At 40.0% G+C, this 23,829-nt stretch overlaps 1 protein-coding gene across 1 annotated transcript; it reads right to left on the bottom strand.

The window, feature by feature from the left end:
- Positions 1-4,571: 4,571 nt before the first annotated feature.
- On the bottom strand, positions 4,572-14,459 carry THOC3 (THO complex subunit 3). Its single transcript, XM_067732794.1, has 6 exons — positions 14,122-14,459; positions 13,177-13,333; positions 11,559-11,763; positions 7,746-7,907; positions 7,526-7,626; positions 4,572-5,145 (listed from the first exon to the last, which is right to left on the bottom strand). Exons 1-6 carry the CDS (start codon positions 14,386-14,388, stop codon positions 4,982-4,984), a joined length of 1,056 nt encoding a protein of 351 aa, XP_067588895.1. The 5' UTR covers positions 14,389-14,459; the 3' UTR covers positions 4,572-4,981.
- Between the last annotated feature and the right edge of the window lie 9,370 nt (positions 14,460-23,829).

Raw genomic sequence — 23,829 nt, 5'->3', positions numbered from 1 at the left:
AAAGCAAATGAACATTTTTAAGGCTTGAGGTATCTATCTCCAAACTTCTTTCCAAAAGATTTCTGAGATTTTATACTGCCATCAGCAATGTATCACTTGGTATATAACCTCTACTATAACTGTTGGCTTATTTCCTCACGTAGGGTGCAAGTTATTTGAAGATTGGGGGTGTATTTTATTAAGTGTTTATTCCCAGCACCTGTGCCTAGCACAACGTAGACGGTCAATAAATAATTGCTTAATAAGGAAAATCCCTGCCAATACAAGATGTACGTGTGTGAAAGACAGACTGTGTGTTTTTCTCTAACTGGATAGATGAAAACTTGTCATCTTCTTTAATGTGCAATTTTTTTCTTATAATTAGCAATTAAGTTTCTCTTTTAGATTGTATTGTAAAAATTCAGATTCTCTGAGGCAAATGGGCCTGGCACTACCCATTAGCTATATAACCTTGGACAAGTTCTATAACTCTAGGCCTCAACTTCCTCATCTATAAAATGGAGATAAGCTCCCATACCACAGAGCTCTTGTGAGGATTACATGAGTTAAAACACATATAAAATAAGAAGAGTGCTTGGTACACAGAATATGTTCAACTAATGCTGAATGAATGAACATGCGAATGCAAACAGTAGTGAAGGGCTTAAAATGAAATAGTCTCATCCCACTCCCACATCCAGCAGTCAAGAAGAGACCGATTCTTTACTCAGGTTTTTAATTGTAAAATACGATATGTGTACTGAGAAGTGCAGAGAACAAAACTGTCAATGTGACAATTAAAAAGAGAATACTTACATAACCAGTACTCGAATCTGAAAGTATTGATACTTGTCAGCATTTCAAAACCCCCCCCATATCCTTTTCCCATCACAATCTCCTTTCCTCTTCCAGGTTAAACACCATCCTCATTTCTTGACAATCCTTTCCTTTAACCTGCATGCATCCCTAACAAAAGAGTTTAGTTTTGTCAACATCTACCTTTATGTAGAGGATCATAGTATATGAAGTCTTTTCTATCTTATTTCTTTCTCTCAACATTGGTTTAAAAAATTCATCCACATTGCAGCCTGTAGCTCTAGTTCATTCAATTTTATTGCTGGATAGTTTTCCCACTGTACGAATACACAAAATTTATTTAATTTTTGACTCTTAATAGACATTTGGTTTGTTTTCAGTTTGTGCTAATGCAAATCATGGACAGGAATCCTGCTGTACCGGTTATTCCGGTGCATTTACACAGGGCGGGGGTGAGGGCTGCTGGCTCACAGGCTATTTATATACCTTCAGTTGATGGAGAGTGCTAAATGCTTTCCAAAGTAGTTGTGTCGATTTGTACTCCAGTATAAGCAGGGTAGAAGATTCCCATAGTACTCCAGGTCTACAATACCTGATACTACCACACTCATTTATGTATTTGTCAAACTGATTGGCATGTAGTTTCATTGGTTTTGACTCACTTTTCTCATATTACTTAATGAAGTCGTACACTTTTCTCTGTTTACTGGCTGTTTGGATTTCCTTTTTTATGAGGTTTACGTCAACTATTGTTATTTTTTTATTATTATTATTTATTTATTTTTGGCTGAGTTGGGTCTTCGTTGCTGCGTGCTGGCTTTCTCTAGTTGCGGTGAGCGGGGGCTACTCTTCATTGCAGTGGCTTCTCTTGTCGTGGAGCACAGGATCTAGGCGGGCGGGCTTCAGTAGTTGTGGCACGTGGGCTCACTAGTTGTGGCTCGCAGGCTCTAGAGCGCAGGCTCCGTAGTTGTGGCGCACAGGCTTCATTGCTCCGCGGCATGTGGGATCTTCCCGGACCAGGGCTCGAACCCGTGTCCCCTGCCTTGGCAGGAAGATTATTAACCACTGCGATACCAGGGAGGTCCAACTATTTGTTATTTTGAATTCTTCCCCATTTCCAAGTAACACTCTTACATGACCATTTTCTGACTAAATTGGAGGCATTATCTGTTCACTTTCTATTTTACTAAGGGTTTAGTTCCTTTACACTCTTCCTATGTCTACACTGCTCAGTAAAGTTTTGTCATCATTAGTTATTCCACTGCTCATGATCTCTTTGACTTGTAGTGATATACTTAAAAATCTACACTGTTGATCAACTATAAACTCTCTCAACATCACACTGTAAAGTGAGGACATTCATACCATCTTCCCTTTTTTCTACCTCCTGTCTACCTTCCAAACCTAGCTTTTACATTGTCAAAGTTGAAATTTATATTCTGTTCTATGTGCAGTTAAGTCTTCTGTTATTTGAGAGTCAGTAGGCAGTAAGGTTTAAGACAATAGGCAGAGAGCCTAAACTCAAAGCCTCGATCCAACCCTAAATTAGGTACAGCCTGGGCAAGTTCCTACCCTGTCTTAGCTTCCTTTTCACAAAAGTGGGAATGATATTAACACCAACCTCATAAGGCTATTCAGAGGATTAAATGAGTTAATATATGCAAAAGCACTTAGAGCCTAATATATACTAAGTACATACTAGTACATTTCAGTACATACCAAGTTAATGCAAATACATACTAAGTATAGTTTAGGTTAGTTATTTGTTATTACATGCAAGTTGACAATAAAAGCTGCAAACCAAGACAGTATTGCCATTGTTACAATGAAATTGATATTGCCCACTGCAGATGTACTGTGTCTCTGTGTATAGACTACACCTCGTTCCATACTGTGTCAGTGTCACTGCCCTTGTGCAGGGTGACCACATACGCCAAGCCGCCTTGGGCTGTTCCAGTTTATACCTGTTGTCCTGATGTTACAGCATTAGAGCACCTCCTTACATTATTGAAGTGTTCTGGTGTGGACAACAAATTAGATAGGTGGTCATTACCCCTGTGTGTCACTGAAAAGGGGGACATCTATAGTGTCAAGTTTAAGTGATTAAAAATCAACCATAGCTTAGTTTGCTTCAGGTTTATGTCCCTATAGCCTTTTCTCCTCTGGAGTTCAAGTTCCTTCTCTTCCTCTCCCTCCTCCCTTCCAACAGTGCCTAATACCTAGTAAGTACAATATGCCTCAAGGTGTTTCTAAGCTCTCAATCACACAATCAATAGAAGCCTCTCACTCTAGACTATAGACTTCAGACTATACTACAAAGCTACAGTAATCAAGACAATATGGTAGTGGCACAAAAACAGAAATATAGATCAATGGTACAGGACAGAAAGCCCAGAGATAAACCCACACACCTATGGTCACCTAATCTATGACAAAGGAGGCAAGAATAAACATGGAGAAGAGACAGTCTCTTCAATAAGTGGTGCTGGGAAAACTGGACAGCTACATGTAAAAGAGTGAAATTAGAACACTCCCTACACCATACACAAAAATAAACTCAAAATAGATTAAAAACCTAAATGTAAGGCCGGACATTATAAAACTCTTAGAGGAAAACACAGGCAGAACACTCTGACATAATATGAAGCAAGATCCTTTTTGACCCACCTCCTAGAGTAATGGAAATAAAAACAAAAATAAACAAATGGGACCTAATGAAACTTAAAAGCTTTTGCACAGCAAAGGAAACCATAAACAAGATGAAAAGACAACCCTCAGAATGGGAGAAAATATTTGCAAACGAATCAACGGACAAAGGATTAATCTCCAAAATATATAAACAGCCCATGCAGCTCAATATTAAAAAAAAAAACAACCCTATCCAAAAATGGGCAGAAGACCTAAATAGACACTTCTCCAAAGAAGACATACAGATGGCCAAGAGGCACATGAAAAGCTGCTCAACATCACTAATTACTGGAGAAATGCAAATCAAAACTACAATGAGGTATCACCTCACACCAGTTAGAATGGGCATCATCTGAAAATCTACAAACAACAAATGCTGGAGAGGGTGTGGAGAAAAGGGAAGCATCTTGAACTGTTGGTGGGAATGTAAATTGATACAGCCACTATGGAGAACAATATGGAGGTTCCTTAAAAAACTAAAAATAGAACTACCATACAACCCAGTAATCCCACTCCTGGGCATATACCCAGAGAAAACCATAATTCAAAAAGACACATGCACCCCAATGTTCATTGCAGCACTATTTACAATAGCCAGGACATGGAAGCAACCTAAATGCCCATCGACAAGACGAATGGATAAAGAAGATGTGGTACATATATACAATGGAATATTACTCAGCCATAAAAAGGAATGAAATTGGGTTATTTGTAGAGATGTGGATGGATCTAGAGACTGTCATACAGAGTGAAGTAAGTCAGAAAGAGAAAAACAAATATTGTATATTAACACATATATGTGGAACCTAGAAAAATGGTACAGATGAACTGGTTTGCAGGGCAGAAATTGAGACAAAGATGTAGAGAACAAACGTATGGACACCAAGGGGGGAAAGTGGCGGGGGGTGGTCGTCTTGTGATGAATTGGGAGATTGGGATTGACATGTATACACTAATATGTATAATATGGATAACAAAAAAATAAATAAAAATTAAATTAATAAAAAAATAAATAAATAAAATAAAATTTAAAAAAATAAGAAAATAATAATGATAATGTTACCATAATTTTTAAAGTCCTAGAAGTCCCATAATTAAAAAGTCAGTTTTATTAAATGCTCAATTCTCAACAGTAAATGTATTTTTTATTATAAAAAATCTCCATCCCCGTCTCACCCTTCCTCACCCACCCCTTCAAACTAGGTGGCAAGCAGAAGCAAGCCCAACAAAGTCCACCATATCCCCAAAAGCAGAAAGACAGGACAAGGTATGCTGGTGTCATCACTGCAGAGCCCTCCTGCAGGGGGCAAGGAATGGGAACAGCTACCATAACAAATACGAAGGAGACTGGAATGGGCAGCCTGATAAAAGACTTGTATAATTTATACCAATTTATAAATACTTTAGGTGCCCACCAACTCCAAGAGAACAGACCAAACTAACTATACAATGGAAGCCTGCCTCTGCCTGGGCCTTCTCCATACATCAGGTCCCCCTATCAGGAATCATTAGGAAGCCCAAAAAGTTTCACAGTTCCAGCTTCCCGACTGCTGTCATATTTGCCATCTTTGTCATCACAGGCAAATGCCAGTAGAGGCCTTTTGGGGTGCCAAGCCACGGTGAAGGTGGGGGACTCACACTGTACCTCCCACAGCTTGTCTCCTATAAAAATCAATATAGAGAAACCAATCAATACATTAATAATAAGAGACCATACTCATTAAGCACTTACCTACATTAAATCATTTAATCTGCTTAATAACCCTATAGGATAAGTACAATTACTACCCCATTTTGCAGAGAACACTGAGGCGCAGAGGGGTCACGAGGCAGTGGGTGGCAGAGCAGGATGTGAACGCAGGCCAGTTAACTTAAGAGCCTGTGCTCTGAACCCGATTCTACCCTTCCTGAAAAAACAGCAACAGCAGCTGTTTGTTGAGCACCCCTTATGAATCAGATGGATTATACTTTACCTTAATAAAGTATAATGACAATCCAGCAAGGCAAGTAATGATTTTAAACCCCATTTTATAAAGAAACAGGTGATTGAACAGTTAAGTCACACCTCAAAGAAGCAGCAGGGGAAATAAAAAGGGAAACAGCAGAGTCAGCACATGAAGTCAGCCTGTTTCCAAAGCCACAGATCTTTCTACTAAACCACAATGACTTGCAAATAGATTTCTTTTTCCAAAAATTTTTCTTCCTACTTGTGGAAATTAAACATAATTTTTCCAAAGCCATTTTTTTTAGTCCTGCTTAACATTTTTTCAACCTTAGAGTTAAGATTAATGTAGTAAAATGTTCACAGTGTGGTGCTGATTTAAAAATGCATGATACACTGAATTATACACTTCAAACTGGTCAACTATATGGTATGTGAATTGTATTTGAATAAAGCTGTTTATATATATACACACACACACACATATGCATATATATATGTGTGTGTATGTGTATAAAGAAGATTTTTTTATTGAAGTATAGTTGATTTACAATACTGTGTTAGTTTCAGGTGTAGAGCATATACAGCAAAGTGATTTAGTTTTGATTTGTTTTTTTTCTTTTTTTTTCAGATCACTTTCCATTACAGGTTATTACAAGATATTGAATATAGTTCCCTGCAGTATACAGTGAATCCTTGTTGCTTATTTAGAGTAGTTTGTATCTGTTAATCCCATACTCCTAATTTATCCCTCCCCCCACTCCCTTTCCCCTTTAGTAAACCATAAGTTTGTTTTCTATGTCTGTGAGTCTGTTTCTGCTTTGTATATAGTTGTTTTTTTTTTAAGTAATCTATTTCAGGGACAGTTAACCACTCTTCATAATGCTAGGATCTGGCAATCTATAGCCACATGTCTGAGCAAATTTCTGTGTTACACAGACATAAAAAATGGTGTCGGAGGCTGCTACTCCCCTTCCATTTCCCTTTTGGCCTTTAATTCCATGCATGCGTTGCTGCTGCGAGTAAACACTGCAATAACTCTTCTGTAAGGAAGTTTGGTCCCTGACAAGATGTGAGCAGTTTGGACTCAGCAATCCCAATTTTACCCAAAAGGATTACTACATAAGTAAAATGATACTCATCAAAGAATCATTTATAATGGTGTAAAGACCAGAAGCCATCTAAGAGTGGGGCAGCTTAGGTATATACTGGTATAGCCAACGGAATTCTAAACCCCATTAAAAACAGCAGTAGAGCTCAACAGCCATCGCCATGTAAGAAGCTGTAAGATCCTGCAGGTGAGGAGGGAGGGCCCCGGAGCAGCAGGAGAGCATGCCTGCATCACATGAACACGAGGGGACATGAAGGCGCTGCATGTCTGGATGGCTGGACAATGCTCACCAAAATGCTATCAAGAGTGGCACTCTTTAAATCGTGGAATGTCAAGCTTTTTACTTTCTTTGAAGTTTTCTATAGTTTGAATTCTTTTAATAAAGTATCATGTATTTCCAAAAACAATAAAGCTACATTAAAAAATAAATCTGGAGAAATTCTTTCGTAAAATGAATACTCACCTCTCATTTTTCTATTTTCAAGTTCTGTTTTGTTGCTTTTTAAAACAAATCACATCTATTTTAATAATTTCTTAAATTATAAAATGTATATATGTATTTTTTAAGTCCACATACAGGCAAAAGATAGAAATATCCCACAATGCTAAAAGAGGTTGTATTTAAATGGTGGGATCATTCACTCATTCATCCATCCATCCATTTATTCATTCATTCTTCTCCCTTTCTGTATTTTAAAAATTTTGTTACAATGGAAGAATTAAAACTGAATAAAAGGTAAAATATTTTCTTTAATCACTCTCTTTCAGACCTGCCCCTTTCTTTCCTAACTCTTTGCTCCCTCCATTACCTGACTACAATAGTCATAATAAACAAACTTGCCTTAAGGAGTTTGTGCTAATGCTGGCATTTATGCTAATACCCATTTATACTAATGCTGGCCAAGTAGTAATGAGCAGAGATGAAAACACATGACAGGAGAAGGCCTGATGGCCAGAAATGAAAGACAGAGGAGTCTCATTATAGTTACCTGTCTCTACTTCAGCAATGTCGATGAAATGATCTTCCGATGCCGATGCCAGCATTTTCCCATCATGGCTAAAACTGAGGGTCCTCACAGGCCAATCCAGCCTATAACAGAGCAGACAGAGGAGACATTAAAATAACCCAGTGAGAGGAGGGCCCAGTTTCACCCAACATGACATAAAACAAATTTATCCAACAAGGAAAGTGCTGGCAGAGTTGCTTACCTGGAAAAGCACCGAACACACACTAACTCGTCTACATCCCAGAGGCTGACCAAAGCATCTGCGCTTCCTGTGGCAAAATACTTCCCCATGGGGTCAAACTTGATACAGATGCAGTTGGATGGATGGGCGTTGATAGACTGCACAGGCTTCAGCTCTGGGTAGCTGAGAAACAAGACAAACAGCAATCAAACTGGGGGAAGAGGACCATGGTACTAAGACGGTAAGAGGAGACACTAAGAAGAAAATGGAAGTAAGACAACAGAACAAATATCAAAGACTGGAATTTCAAAACAACTTTCCTGAAATAAAAAGATGTCAAGGGCTTCCCTGGTGGCGCAGTGGTTGAGAATCTGCCTGCCAATGCAGGGGACACGGGTTCGAGCCCTGGTCTGGGAAGATCCCACATGCCACGGAGCAACTAACCCCGTGCACCACAGCTACTGAGCCTGCGCGTCCGGAGCCTGTGCTCTGCAACAAGAGAAGGCCGCGACAGTGAGAGGCCCGCGCACCGCAATGAAGAGTGGCTCCCGCTCGCCGCAACTAGAGAAAGCCCTTGCACAGAAACGAAGACCCAACACAGCCACAAATAAATAAATAAATTTATTAAAAAAAAAAAAAAAAAAGATGTCAAACAATACACTGAAACACCACATACCTGAGAATATGAACCCAGACTAACCAACAAGAAGACGTATAGTAGTAAAATTACGGGACTTTAAATTAGATTGTCATCAGACTTTTTGACAGTAACACTTTATGCGAAAAGAAAATGGAGTAACATACTTAAGATACACCAGCAAGAATATATGAATTGAAATGTTTATATCTAGCAAAACTATTAATTATAAAAAGTTCAAATAATAAGCACAATATAATAAAGTATCTTTTTATTTTCTTTGCGGTACGCGGGCCTCTCACTGTTGTGGCCTCTCCCATTGAGGAGCACAGGCTCCGGACGCACAGGCTCAGCGGCCATGGCTCACGGGCCCAGCCGCTCCGCGGCATGAGGGTTCTTCCCGGACAGGGGCACAAACCCGTGTCCCCTGCATGGGCAGGCAGACTCTCAACCACTGCACCACCAGGGAAGCCCCATAAAGTATCTTAAAATTTTAGAAGTATATAAGCTATAATAAGTATGAACTCAGGGAATCTTGTTCCCCTGAGCTCTTCCTGAGGAATCAAAACTGGAAAGTGAGTTTTGACAATCAGTGACTAGAGATGTACGAGACTTACCAGGCTGGTAATGAGCATTAAATACGTAGTTTCTTGTGGAAATTATATATGTTTAAGGTATAATATGTAATAGCTGTATAATCTGACAATATATAGTATTGACTATTTTTTTTAATGGAGGAAGAATGAGGAAAGCATATTCAAAAAGCAAAATTTACTATTTTAAGCAATCATATTGGTGGCGGTGGTGGTAGTATTGCTACTCTGAAATATCTGTATATGTAACAAGGGATGAAGGTAATAAGCAACCATGGGATATTCAAATTCTATAATCCCCTGCATCTCTGAGAACCAGAACACTCAGTTTGGAAGGAAAGAGATTTTAACTGGAAGTTATCAGTATGAATTCACAAAGTATCTTATCTTTAAGGTATATACAATACATATACTTCTTAGCTCTGTCCACTGGAAAGGTCTATAAACAGTCAACCCAACAATATGGACATTCCTAGCTCCAATATTATTTTCTAGTAGAAGAATCCAGGAATTCTCAGAATTTTCTGATTAAAGATTTGAGGCAGGAAAAACACAAGATGAACCTGGCATATCTTGTCATACCAGAGAGCAAGAAACTGAAGACTAATAGGATTATGTCAAAAAAAAAAAAAAAAAGAAAAAACGACTCAGGAACCAACTTGAAGAGGATCCCATTTGCCAAAAATAAGATAATTTGAGCTTCAATAAGGATAATGATTACGATAGACTGAAACACTTCTACCATGCTTAAATCCATGAGTCCATAATGATTCTTTTTTATTTAAAAAACCCTAGGTGATCATCTTTGGAGGTGATAGAGAACTAACTCATTACCTAATGACAAAGGGAAAGAATCAACCATTTATCCTGCTTTCTCTAAATGAACTATATTCCTGGGTAACCAAACAGATTAGAGGAAATGTCTCTTAAATTCCAACAAATAAGCAAGCATTTGGAATCAGCAAAATCCAGACTGGGACAAGCTCCACAGGTTAACAGCCTGCTTTTTCAACAGCTAAGTTCTAAGTAAAAGAAAGGGATGGAGGGGGACTCCGTAGTTTAGCTGACTTAAAAGGCATATCAAACTTTTTTAAGTGGGCAAAATTAGAGTATCTAGAGATGCACACTTGGTAGCTAAAACTACAAAGAAATATAAAAATCAAGACTGTTTCTGGGGGAGGGAGTTTTGATTAGGAAGGACAAAGCCCATGGCAAGACTTCTGAGGTGGCCAGTAAAGTACTATTTCTTGACCTGGTGGAGTTACACAGGTGTTAAGCATATAATAGTTCATTAAGCTACACATTTATATTTCGTGGTTTTCTGTATCTGTTTTATTTTCTAATAAAAAAGCTTAAAAAAAACAACAGCAAAAAACACTGCCTACAGAATAAAGTTCAAATTGCTATGCATAGAATTCCAGACCCAAATAACCTGGTCTCAAATTATACTTCAGCTTTATCTTCCCGTTTCAGGACGTCTCTCTTCAGACACCTTATCTGCCACCACTCCCAGCAACCCTGATCTACCAACTACTCTCTAAATAAATCATGCTAATTATCACTTGTTTTGTCCATTGTGCAGTTCCCTTTTGCTGATTCTTAAAATTCAACTAATCTTTCAAGGTCAAGCTCAGAAGCTGCCTCCTTCAACCCCCAACTGCCACAATCAATATAAGTTTCTTTCCTTGGGATTCTACAGCAAACTCCCAGCCTCTCACACAGAGCCTATTTCACTCTGCCTTGCATTGCTCACCCAAGATAACAGAAAGAACAGAATCAGACAGATCTCAATTTCAATTCCACAGTTTCATTCATTTAGAGAATATTCACTGAGATCCTAATTTTGTGTAGCAGATACTGGGCTAGGCACTAGGGATTTAACAGTAAACAAGTTAAATACAGTCCCTACCTTCATGGAGTTTACAGTCTAATGGAAGATACAGAGAAATAAACATGCAATTATAATGTAGAATGAGAAATGCTTCCAACAGGAAGTACACAAAATAAGTTTCTAACCTTGGGGGTGAAGATGGCTTCCCTGGAGGGGAAGTGATATTTAAGTGGAGACTTTAAGGGTACGAATTAGCTATAATTCCAAGTGCATCCAGTTCTAGTGCTCACCAGCTGACTAGTGACTCTGAGTCCCTGATCCTCATCTGTGAAATGGGAAGCACACCATCGACTCCCTAGGAGTTCTCTGAGGACTCAGTAAAATATAAGGGGCCTAGTTCAAAGGTGCTCAAGAGAGATTAGAATTCTTTATTACTACAGTTGAACCTTGAACAAGAAGGTTAGGGGTGCCAATTCTCTGCACAGTCAAAAATCTACACATAACTTAGTTGGTCCTCTGTATCCACGGTTCCTCTGTATCCGAGGTTCCACATCCCAGATTCAACCAACCCCGGATCAGGTAGGACTGTAATATTTGCTCTCGAAAAAATCCACATATAAGTGGACCTGAGCAGTTCAAATCCGTGTTGTTCAAAGGTCAACTGTATTAGTCCTTTTGGGTCCTTCAGAATAGACTCACATCTAATTCACCTTGGTATCCACCACAGCACCCAGTGCAAAGATATGACAGTCCCTTCAGCTAGAACCCCTCACCTGAGTATGTTGATACAACCATTGCCATTTGTCAGGAAGAACATGTTATTGTCATTGTTCCAGGAGATTTCATTGACCTCAAACTTGAACTGCTCCTCCGCTTTGGAACGGTGTGTCTTGGCATCAATGAACGTCACCACATCATCCTTGTTGCCTACAGCAATGGTCTGTCCATCGGGACTCCAGCAGATATTGATGTTTTCCCCTGGGAACCCAAATACAATCAGCAAGATAATGTTAGTCCATAATCCTCCAGAAGTTTATTTTGTTATCATAGAAAAACTAGAGCTATCACCAGCGCTCATTCACTAAGGTCCTCGTCAACAGAAGGGAACTACCATTTACAGATCAACTGGGAGTCCAGCACATTCATCTACAAATGTCCCCCTTTAGTTCTCACGTTTCTTTAAGGGACACTTTTTACCCCCATTTTACAGAAGAAAAAATGGAAGAGAAATGAGCCAAAGTGTCAAAGCTGTGAAGTAACAGAGCCAAGATCTAAACCCAGACTTGACACCAAAGCCTCTAACTCTCTTACACCAGCACTTCCCAAACTCCAGTCATTCACATGCCATTTTCACAATTTTTGTACTATCCATGTAACAGCTATACTTTTCTTCACTCAAGATTTTTATTAAAATTGACCCCCCAAATTTTTACTTAAATAGCTTTACTTTAGCAATAAATTCTATGGGCTAGTTCTTTTTTTCTAGTAGGCATTAAAATATATACACAATCAGTTTCTAATGTTCATCCATATACCACCTAAATCACTCACATATCACCAGTTGTCTAGTTGGGGAAACCACATCATTCCACCTCCAGGTACAAGTCTTGCCAACAAAGTCCAGTAGCCCACATTGAATACATCAATCAAAAATTTCATCAACTTTACTGATTCTAAGATGCATATTTTTTCACACTTTATTACCTATAATGTATCTTAGAATGCATCAGGATACATCTCAAAACTTTCAGTGTATCATGACTATATGATAAATAAAACTTTATTTTCTTTCCTAATGGTCCATAAAATACTGATGCATCTTATAATCAATAACATCTTAGTCAATAAAATTTAATAAAGGGTCTCAATGTTTATAAGGTAATACGTGGTGAAAAGCAGTCTGCAAATGTACTGCACAACTTCCAGGTCATTTTCTCCCAGACCATCAAAGCCATTTATTCCAAGATCAGCCATTCTAGCCTATCAGCAGTTTCCCAAATTCTCCATTCCTTTGCACATGCTCTTCCCTGCTAGAGCTGCTCACCCAATGTACCCTGACCACTAAATCTATATGGCTACCCTAAGAGTTTGCTCAAATTCTGTGAGGCCCTCCCTATCTCCCTCAGGCAGACTTAAGCATTTCCATTCTGGGTATCCACTTTGTAGACTTCTCCGTTACAGGATGACCACGTCATATTACGTTAGTGTTTTTTTTATACATATGTCTCTCTCCTTGCACTAAACCCTAATATCCTTGGAGCTGGAAACTGTCTTATTCAGCTCAGGATGTCCTATACCTACAGGGTCATGCACAGAGAAGATACTTGCAAAATGCTTGTTGAATAACTATAAGTAGCTTATCTTCCTACTGCCCACTCTCTGAATAGTCACCTTTAGTGTTCACAGTGGCGATGCATTTTGTAGTCCTCACATCCCAGATGCGAATGGTTTTGTCTCCAGATGCAGTGACAAAGAGATCAGGATTACTTGGATGCCAACAGAGCTGGTCCACACTATCCCCATGTCCCCGATAATTGTTTTCTTTGACCTGAAAGAACAGAATACAGATGTCACTTCACCCATATGTACCTGCCTCCCCATGTAACTTCTCAACCTTATTTAAACAGAGCTATCTTGTGACCAATAAAAGTTTGGGTAATTAGAGAGTCGAATCCTTCCAAGCCTCTTCCCCCAAACTCCTTCCAATATCCTCCCTCCCTTCCTCCCCAGTCTGAACTGTTCTGAGGATGGGTTCCACATCAATGCCCTTACTCTTTTGCTCTCCCTGGCCTTCCTCCTTCTTTCTGGTTTTCTACCCTTACTCTGCCACCAAGGGGTCCCAACCCACCTGCTCATTGCCATGGAGGCCCTATCATTTTCAGAGAGGCCCTCCTTACCACCACAGTGAGCCCACCACCACTGCCCCTAGCCACCCCTCACCACCACACAATTCCCCCCACCACTCTCCCACACCCCCGCCATCCTCCTCACCGCCCATCCATCCATCCTCCTCACCCCCGGTCTTCACTATCCCCGCACCGCGACTCCCCGCTCATCTTCGCACCTCCTTACTACTACACTCCCTACACACGGCCACCTTCCCTAACCACCAGTTCTCCTCTCCAGCATCCCCATCTTCACCCCCTACCACCCGGCCCGTTCACCCCCTCCTCACCCTCATACTCCTCGCATCACACACGCCCCTCGTCTCCACACCCCTTCACCTTCCTCCCCTTTCCTCACCTCCACACTCCTCACCCCCGTTCTCTCCTTGCCACCACACCTCGCTTTACCACAGTCCTTCTCCCTAGCCTGGGCCGGGTCCTAGCGGCTCACCAACCGGTCCTTCTCCAGCAGGAAGACGCTGGCCGTCTTGTCGAAGGACCCCGAGGCCAGGCGACGCCCGTCGCAGCTCCAGGCCACCGAGTGCACCTTGGCGCTATGGGCCGGGAACTCGCGCGTCTTGCTGTGGCCGCGGAACAGCTCTTGCATCCCGAGCACGTAGCGCGTCGGGCCGCTGTTCACTGAGCACCAGGGAGCCATCGAGCCAGGACCGCTCTGGCCCAGCGCCGAGGGCCCCATGGACGCCGCGGGGATCGCCATGCCGAGCTGCCTGACACCGGCTGGGTTGACTCTGCGGGACTGCAGTTAGCCCTGCCGCCGCCGCCGCACGCATGCGCACGGGAGAGCGCCCACTCTTCCGCGCAGCCGCACTGTGGACCATCCAGAAGGGACTACAAGTCCCAGCCTGCAGCACGCGCCCGCTTTTGCCTTTTCAAATAGTCATGGTTCCACTTTAAGTTTTCCTTACAAATAACGGTTAGGAGGTTTTTAGGGTCTTTATTTTACCCTTACCTACTACTTGGTATATATATTTGTATCCCTGTTTAATCGAAGAAATAAACCAACGCAATTCTCCTAAACCTCCGTTCGCCGTCAGTCAGAAACACCTTTTTTCTAGGGTTGCTCCCCACCTGTCAGCCACATCTCTGAGCTGAAGGCTCTCAATTTCTTGCTGGAGAAGGACGAGTTGGTGAACTTGTCCCGGGTAAAGGGCTAGGAGTTTGCAGGGGCGGGAGGAAGAAGGAGGAGGGGAGGAGGTAGGGGGGAAGAGGAGGTGGGGGAGGGGAGGGGGAGGGGGAGGGGAGGGGGAGGGGGAGGGGAGGGGAGGAAAGAGGTGGAGGTGTTGGGGAGGGGTTTGGGGATGTTTTTAAATATACAAATTCTTTGTTTTTAGAAGGGGCTATATTCACATGATTATATATGCAAAAATATATAAGATACAGAGTGAAAAGTAAATGTCTGCCTGTGTCATGCCCTTTAGACTATTCCCCACACTTCACACCCATACGTTCCAAAAAATATTGTTAAATTTCTTTTGTGGCCTTCCAGAGATAGTTTAAGTGTAAATAAGCACCTTGGGAGAGGTAGATAGGTATGTGTGTATCCTACCCCACCCCTCAAAATGGTAGCATTCCTTACATAACTTGTTTTCTATGGTAAACACCTGTAAGAAATCATTTCATATCAGTATATGCATATGTCTCATTCTTTTCATGGATGCAGTCTTTAATGATATAGATGCATAATAGTTTATTTGACTGATCCCTTTGGTGGACATTTTGTGTCCATGATTTGCTTTTAGGACAATACTGCAGTGAACATCCCTATACAAACTTCATTGTGCACATATGCACTTTTTTATTTGAATAAATATTGCCAAAACACCTGAAGAAGTTCTAACAATCTACATTTCCACCAGCTGCATGGGAGAGTGTCATAAGGTCCTAAATACTAAGTGAGTCCACATATAAAGCACAAGGTTCTGAGAGGGGCCTTAGGAAATGAGGCCCTTTTCTTTCCCCAATTCACTTCCCTACCCCTTTAAAACTAGAAATTCTTGGAGACTTCAAAGCTTTTTAGACTCCAAAGAATATTGATGACATCACTAAGATCTTGGGGTGGGAGATTATTTGGTATCTAGTTTTCCCTCCTTAGCTTTCATTTTCAGGAATCTTCTTCATATGCTCGCATGTTTTTTTTCCTACATACGCTGAGAATTTATGTCTCTTGGTCCCAGATAAGGACACTGAAGAAAGAAGAGGTAAAATGTCCTGCTCCAGGTCACATGGCTGGTATTAGAGGTACTGACTTCAAATTCTACACTCTGATTCTTAGTATCTGAAACCTCTAGGTTATAAATGTAATTCTTTGAATTTCTGTATTAATTCTGTATTTTTGTATGTTATGTGTTTTTAATTTCATTTTCCCTGAGTTCTTTTTCTATATTCTGTAAACACAAATGTTAGAACCTCAGTTGTGATAAGTGTATCCCACTGCTCTTCACTGAGACAGTTGTAATAGCACATTTCTGGGGACTATGAGACTGAAGTCAGAGAGTCTCAAAGAGATAAAATTCAGGGGAACAGAGGCATGGGCCACTTTTTAAAAAACTTTTTGTTTGGAAAAACTAACAAATTTACAGAAAAGTTGCAAGAGTAGTAAGAGCGCTGTTATTCCCATGGCCCAGGTTCACCTGGTTTTAGCATTTGTTCCATTTGCTGTGTCTATACATACACGTATTACTCTTTTGCCTAAATGTTTGAGTAAGTTGCATACATCATTATTCTTTACACCTAAAGATTTCAATGAGTATTTCCGAAGAATAAGGATATTCTGTTTCCTATCCCTAGCATAGTTATAAACTTTGGTAATTTGAACAGTAACATAGAATTTAATCTACTGTCTGTATTTCAGTTGTGTCCGTTTACCCACTAATATCCTTAGAGCATTTTTCTTCCTCCAGTACAAGATCTAGTCTAGGATTTTATACTGTATCATGTCTCCTTAGTCTCCTTGAATCTATATAAAAATTCCCCAGCATTTCCATGCTATTATGATCTTCACATTTTTTGAAAAATATAGTCGATGGACCATTGTTATAGTCCCTTCTGCAACCCAGAAATTCTCTTTGGGAGCTGATCTTTGCTCAGACTCTGCAGGATGTTTTTATATATGGGTGTCATAGGAACTTGAGTCATTCAGGGCAGAATCAGATCAAAAATAATAATTCCAGGGGCTTCCCTGGTGGCACAGTGGTTGAGAATCTGCCTGCTAATGCAGGGGACACGGGTTCGAGCCCTGGTCTGGGAGCATCCCACATGCCGTGGAGCAACTAGGCCCGAGAGCCACAACTACTGAGCCTGCGCGTCTGGAGCCTGTGCTACTCAACAAGAGAGGCCGCAACAGTGAGAGGCCTGTGCACCGCGATGAAGAGTGGCCCCTGCTTGCCACAACTGGAGATAGCCCTCACACAGAAACGAAGACCCAACACAGCAAAAATAAATTAATTAATTAATAAACTCCTACCCCCAACATCTAAAAAAATAAAATAATAATGATAATAATTCCACAAATGCCAGGATGTGTAGAGGGAATTTTCAGGGGCCATGGGAGACATCCTACAGTGAAGGAACAGTAGATAAGGAAGGAGGGGGGCTTGAAGTATAAGTCCTTTGTTGGTGGGGGACTTTGGAGAAGCTGCTGTTGCAAAAGAAAACAGGAAGGAGCATGTCACTTCTGGCAAATCTTCAAGTATAGGTGTGTATCAGTTTAACCAGAGAAGCAAACTAGTGAAAGATATGTATTACAGAGATTTATTGCAAGAAATTATTTTATACCACTGTGGGGGTTAGGTAGGCAAGTCTGAAATCCATAGAGCAGGCCATCAGAATGGACAGGCTGGAACTCTCAGGCACTGGCTGAAGGTACTTTCCACAGGTGGGATTTGTTCCGTCAGGGAAGTCTGAGTGCTGCCTTAAAGGCCTTTCGACTGATTGACTCAGGCCCACCCAGATTATATAAAATAATCTCTTTTATTTAAAGTCAACTGATTATGGATCACATCTATAAAATACTTTCATGGAAATATCTAAATTAGCGTTTGATTGACTAACTCAGGACTGTAGCCTAGCCAAGCTGACACATCAAAAAGACCATTATGGGGTGGGAGAGGTTTGGGTCTCCTGGGCAAGGTAGACTCATTACAAAGGTCAGAGAAGTGAGGAAATCAAACTAAGGAAAGGATACAGAGCTTGATTTTAGCAGCTTAGAATTTTAATTATAAAGGTATTACATTTCTATCATATTACCTAGGTAATATTGGAAACTAAAGCAGATCCCCCCACCCAAAAAAATGACCTCATTACTTATTGTATGAACTGTTTAGGGAGGATTCTGAGAAGATGGCAGAGTAGAAAGAATCACGAATCTGCCTCCCCACATAGACAACAGTTGCACTAGAAGAATCTGTCTGATGTAACTGTTTTGGAACTCTGAGTAACAGGGGGAAAAAAAGATTGAAGAAAAATGAACAGAGCCTGAGGAACCTGTGGGACACTATCAAGTGTACCAACATATGTGTTGTTGGGGGGGGGGGTTCCCAGAGGGAGAAGAAAGAGATAAAGGGGCAGAGAAAGTATTTGAATAAATAATGACTGGAAATTTCCCAAATTCGATGAAAGATAAATATCCAAGAAGCTCAACAAATTCCAAGTAAGATGAACTCCAAGAGACCCACACTGAGATAGATTATAATCAAACTTTCAAATGCCAGGATGGATAAAACAAATGGTGGGGGAGGGATAAATTACGAATTTGGGATTAACAGATACACACTACCATATATAAAATAGATAAACAACAAGGACCTACTGTATAGTACAGGGAACTACATTCAATATCTTGTAATAACCTAAATGGAAACAATCTTAAAAAGAGTACATATATAGGGGCTTCCCTGGTGGCACAGTGGTTAAGAATCCGCCTGCCAGTGCAGGGGACACAGGTTCGAGCCCTGGTCCAGGAAGATCCCACATGCCATGGAACAGCTAAGTCCATGCACCACAACTACAGAGTCTGCGCTCTAGAGCCCACGAGCCACAGCTGCTGAGCCCGTGTGCCACAACTACTGAAGCCCGATCACCTACAGCCCATGCTCCACAACAAAAGAAGCAACCGCAATGAGAAGCCCGCACACCACAGTGAAGGGTAGCCCCCGCTCGCCGCAACTAGAGAAAGCCTGCACACAGCAGCAAAGACCCAATGCAGCCAAAAATAAATAAATAAGTTTATTTTTTAAAAAAGAGTACATATATATATGAAACAGATTCACTTTGCTGTACACGGAACACTGTAAATCAACTATACTTAAATTAAAAAAATCTTTAAGAGAATCATTGAAAGCTTCAAGAGAAAAGCAACTCATCACATAAAAGGGATTGCCAATAAGATTATAAGCAGGTTTCTCATCAGAAATTTATAGGCCAGAAGACAAAGGGCCAATATGTTTAAAGTGCTACAACAAACAAAAACTGTCAACAGAGAATCCTACATCTAGTAAAACTGTCCTTGAAAGTGGTGGAGAAATTAAGACATTCCTAGATAAGCAAAAGCTGAAAGAATTTGTTACCACTAGACCTTCCCTGCAAGAAATTTTCAGGAAAATCCTACAGGATGAAAGGAAAGAACAATAGAAAATAACACAAAACCATATGAAGAAATAAAGATCTCAATAAAGGTCAATACATGGGCAACTATAAAAGCTATTATTGTAACAGTTTGCAACTCCATATTTTGTTTTCTACATGATTTAAGACTAGTACATTTTGAAAAATTATAAGTCTAAAAGCTAATATTGTAATGTTTGTAACTCCACGTAGAGTTTTCTACATAATTTAAGAGACTAATGCACTTAAAAGAAGTATTAGTTTATGTTTTGGGGCATATGATGTATAAAGATATAATTTTGTAACATCAACAACTAAAAGGGATGAGAACAAAGCTGATAAAGGAGAAAGTTTTTGTATGTTATTGAGGATAAACTGGTATAAATTCAAATTAGTGTGTTATAACTTTAGGATTTTAAATGTAATCCCCACAGTACCCACAAAGAAAATAGCTAGAGGATATGCCAAAACAATAAAAAAGAAAGAAAGAAAATCAAAACTGCCTGGAGCTCACACGTGGAGAGAACATGCAGACGCTCCCCAAAGCTGGAGGAGGCTGCAGGGATGGGGTGAGGGGCCAGAAAGGGCATGAGAGGCAGCAGCACACTGTTGCCATTCCAGGCTTGTGTGGGAGAAGACTGCTGTGTGCCTGTGTCTGTCTGCACAGACGACTCCAGCCCTTGGTTAATAAAAGATGTTAATTCCAAGATCCTCCCCAGTAAACATCCCACATGCTGGTCTTTGCATCATTCTGCTTCCCTGGGAACTCAACCTGCCAATGTGAGCTTAGAAGTCTTTAAGTAAGAGAATAAAAGCCGTGTGGCTGACAGGGTCTTGGTGCTCCGACCTGGTGTAAGGCCTGAGCCTCTGAGGTGGGAGAGCCGAGTTCAGGACATTGGACTGCCAGAGACCTCCTAGCCCCATGTAATATCTATCTGTGAGCACTCTCCCAGGGATCTCCATCTCAACGCTAAGACCCAGCTCCACCCAATGGCCAGCAAGCTCCATTGCTGGATGCCCCATGCCAAACAACTAGCAAAACAGGAACACAACCCCACCAACTAGCAGAGAGGCTGCCTAAAATCATACTAAGTTCACAGACACCCCAAAACACACCTCCAGACATGGCCTTGCCCACAAGAAAGACTAGATCCAGCCCCACCCTCCAAAACATAGGCACCAGTCCCCTTCACCAAGAAGGGGACTGCACAACCCACAGAACCAACCTCACCCACTGGGAGCAGACACCAAAAACAAGGGGAACTACGAACCTGTAGCCTGCGAAAAGGAGACCCCAAACACAGTAAGTTAAACAAAATGAGAAGACAGAGAAATATGCAGCAGATGAAGGAGCAAGGTAAAAACCCACCAGACCAAACAAATGAAGAGGAAATAGGCAGTCTACCTGAAAAAGAATTGAGAGTAATGATAGTAAAGATTATCCAAAATCTTGGAAATAGAATGGAGAAAATACAAGAAACTTTAACAAGGACCTAGAAGAACTAAAGAGAAAACAAACAATGATGAACAACACAATAAGTGAAATTAAAAATTCTCTAGAAGGAATCAATAGCAGAATAACTGAGGCAGAAGAATGGATAAGTGACCTGGAAGATAAAAGAGTGGAAATAAGTACCACAGGGCAGAATAAAGAAAAAAGAATGAAAAGAAATGAGGACAGTCTCAGGGACCTCTGGGACAACATTAAACACACCAACATTCAATTATAGGGATCCCAGAAGAAAAAGACAAAAAAAAAGGGGGTCTGAGAAAATATTTGAAGAGATTAGAGTTGAAAACTTCCCTAACATGAAAAAGGAAATAGTAAATCAAGTCCAGGAAGTGCAGAGAGTCCCATAAATCCAAAGAGAAACATGCCAAGAAATATATTAATAAAACTATCAAAAATTAAATACAAAGAAAAATATTAAAAGAAGCAAGGCAAAAGCAACAAATAACATACAAGGGAATCCCCATAAGGTTAACAGCTGATCTTTCAGCAAAAACGCTGCAAGCCAGAAAGGAGTGGCAGGACATATTTACAGTGATGAAAGGGGAAAACCTACAACCAAGATTACTCTACCCAGCAAGGATCTCATTCAGATTTGACGGAGAAATTAAAACCTTTACAGACAAGCAAAAGCTAAGAGAATTCAGCACAACCAAACCAGCTCTACAACAAATGCTAAAGGAACTTCTCTAGGAAGGAAACACAAGAGAAGGAAAAGACCTACAAAAACAAACCCAAAACAATTAAGAAAATAGTAATAGGAACATACATATCAATAATTACCTTAAATGTAAATGGATTAAATGCTCCAACCAAAAGACACAGACTGGCTGAATGCATACAAAAACAAGACCTGTATATATACTGTCTACAAGAGACCCACTTCAGACCTAGGGACACATACAGACTGAAAGTGAGGGGATGTAAAAAGATATTCCATGTAAATGAAAATCAGAAGAAAGCTGGAGTAGCAATTCTCATATCAGACAAAATAGACTTTAAAATAAAGACTATTAAAAAAAATAAAAAAAATAAAGACTATTACAAGAGTCTTTAAAATAGAGACTATTACACTGCATAATGATTAAGGGATCAATCCAAGAAGAAGATATAACAATTGTAAATATTTATGAACCCAACATAGGAGCACCTCAATACATAAGGCAAATGCTAACAGTCATAAAAGAGGAAATCGACAGTAACACAATAATAGTAGGGGACTTTAACACCCCACTTTCACCAATAGACAGATCATCCAAAATGAAAATAAATAAGGAAATACAAGCTTTAAATGACACATTAGACGAGAGGGACTTAATTGATAGTTATAGGGCATTCCACCCAAAAACAACAGAATACACTTTCTTCTCAAGTGCTCATGGAACATTCTCCAGAATAGATCATATCCCAGGTCACAAATCAAGCCTCGGTAAATTTAAGAAAATTGAAATCGTATCAAGTGTCTTTTCTGACTGCAATGCTATGAGACTATATATCAATTACAGGAAAAAAAAAAACTGTAAAAATTACAAACACATGGAGGCTAAACAATACACTATTAAATAACCAAGAGATCACTGAAGAAATCAAAGAGGAAATCAAAAAATACCTAGAAGCAAATGACAATAAAAACACGATGACACAAAACCTATGAGATGTAGCAAAAGCAGTCCTAAGAGGGAAGTTTATAGCAATACAGTCCTACCTCAAAAAACAAGAAAAATCTCAAACAAACAACCTAACCTTACATCTAAAGCAATTAGAAAAAGAAGAACAAATAAAAACCCCAAAGTTAGCAGAAGGAAAGAAATCATAAAGATGAGATCAGAAATAAATGAAAAAGAAATGAAGGAAACAGTAGCAAAGATCAATAAAACTAAAAGGTGGTTCTTTGAGAAGATAAACAAAATTGATAAACCATTAGCCAGACTCATCAACAAAAAAAGGGGAAGACTCAAATCAACAGAATTAGAAATGAAAAAGGAGAAGTAACTGACACTGCAGAAATACAAAGGATCATGAGAGATTACTACAAGCAACTCTATGTCAATAAAATGGACAACCTGGAAGAAATGAACAAATTCTTAGAAAAGGACAACCTTCCAAGACTGAACCAGGAAGAAACAGAAAATATAAACAGAACAGTCACAAGCACTGAAATTGAGACTGTGACTAAAAATCGTCCAACAAACAAAAGTCCAGGATCAGATGGTTTCACAGGTGAATTCCATCAAACATTTAGAGTAGAGATAACACTTATCCTTCTCAAACTCATCCAAAATATAGCAGAGGGAGGAACACTCCCAAACCCATTCTACAAGGCCACCATCACCCTGTTACCAAAACCAGAAAAACATGTCACAAAAAAAGAAAACTACCAGATAATATCACTGATGAATATAGATGCAAAAATCCTCAACAAAAATACTAGCAAACAGAATCCAACCGCATATTAAAAGGAACATACACCATGATCAATTGGGGTTTATCCCAGGAATGCAAGGATTCTTCAGTATACGCAAATCAGTCAATGTGATAAACCACATTAACAAATTGAAGGATAAAAACCACATGATCATCTCAATAGATGCAGAAAAAGCTTTCGACAGAATTCAACACCCAGTTATGATAAAAACTCTCCAGAAAGTAGGCATAGAGGGAACCTACCTCAACATAATAAAGGCCATATATGACAAACCCACAGCCAATATCGTTCTCAATGGTGAAAAATTGAAACCATTTCATCTAAGATCAGGAACAAGACAAGTTTGCCCACTCTAACCACTATTATTCAACATAGCTTTGGAAGTTTTAGCCATAGCAATCAGAGGAGAAAAAGAAATAAAAGGTATCCAAATCAGAAAAGAAGTAAAACTGCCACTGTTTGCAGATGACATAATACTATACATAGGGAATCCTAAAAATGCTACCACAAAACTACTAGAGCTAATCAATGAATTTGGTAAAGTAGCAGGATACAAAATTAATGCACAGAAATCTCTTGCATTCCTATACACTAACAACAAA

The sequence above is a fragment of the Pseudorca crassidens genome, chromosome 3 (assembly GCF_039906515.1).
Source record: "Pseudorca crassidens isolate mPseCra1 chromosome 3, mPseCra1.hap1, whole genome shotgun sequence".
Lineage (NCBI taxonomy): Eukaryota > Metazoa > Chordata > Mammalia > Artiodactyla > Delphinidae > Pseudorca > Pseudorca crassidens.
Note: the sequence above shows the minus strand (reverse complement) of the source record. Positions and strands in the feature narration are given on the sequence as shown.

Excerpts from the sequence above, each read along its gene's own strand:
- THOC3 (XM_067732794.1), bottom strand. The coding sequence starts at position 14,388 with ATGGCGATCCCCGCGGCGTCCATGGGGCCCTCGGCGCTGGGCCAGAGC. Across the intron at positions 13,334-14,121 it reads TGCTGGAGAAGGACCGGTTG|GTCAAAGAAAACAATTATCG; the intron begins GTGAGCCGCTAG and ends CTGTTCTTTCAG. Across the intron at positions 7,908-11,558 it reads GGTTGTATCAACATACTCAG|CTACCCAGAGCTGAAGCCTG; the intron begins GTGAGGGGTTCT and ends CTTGTTTCTCAG.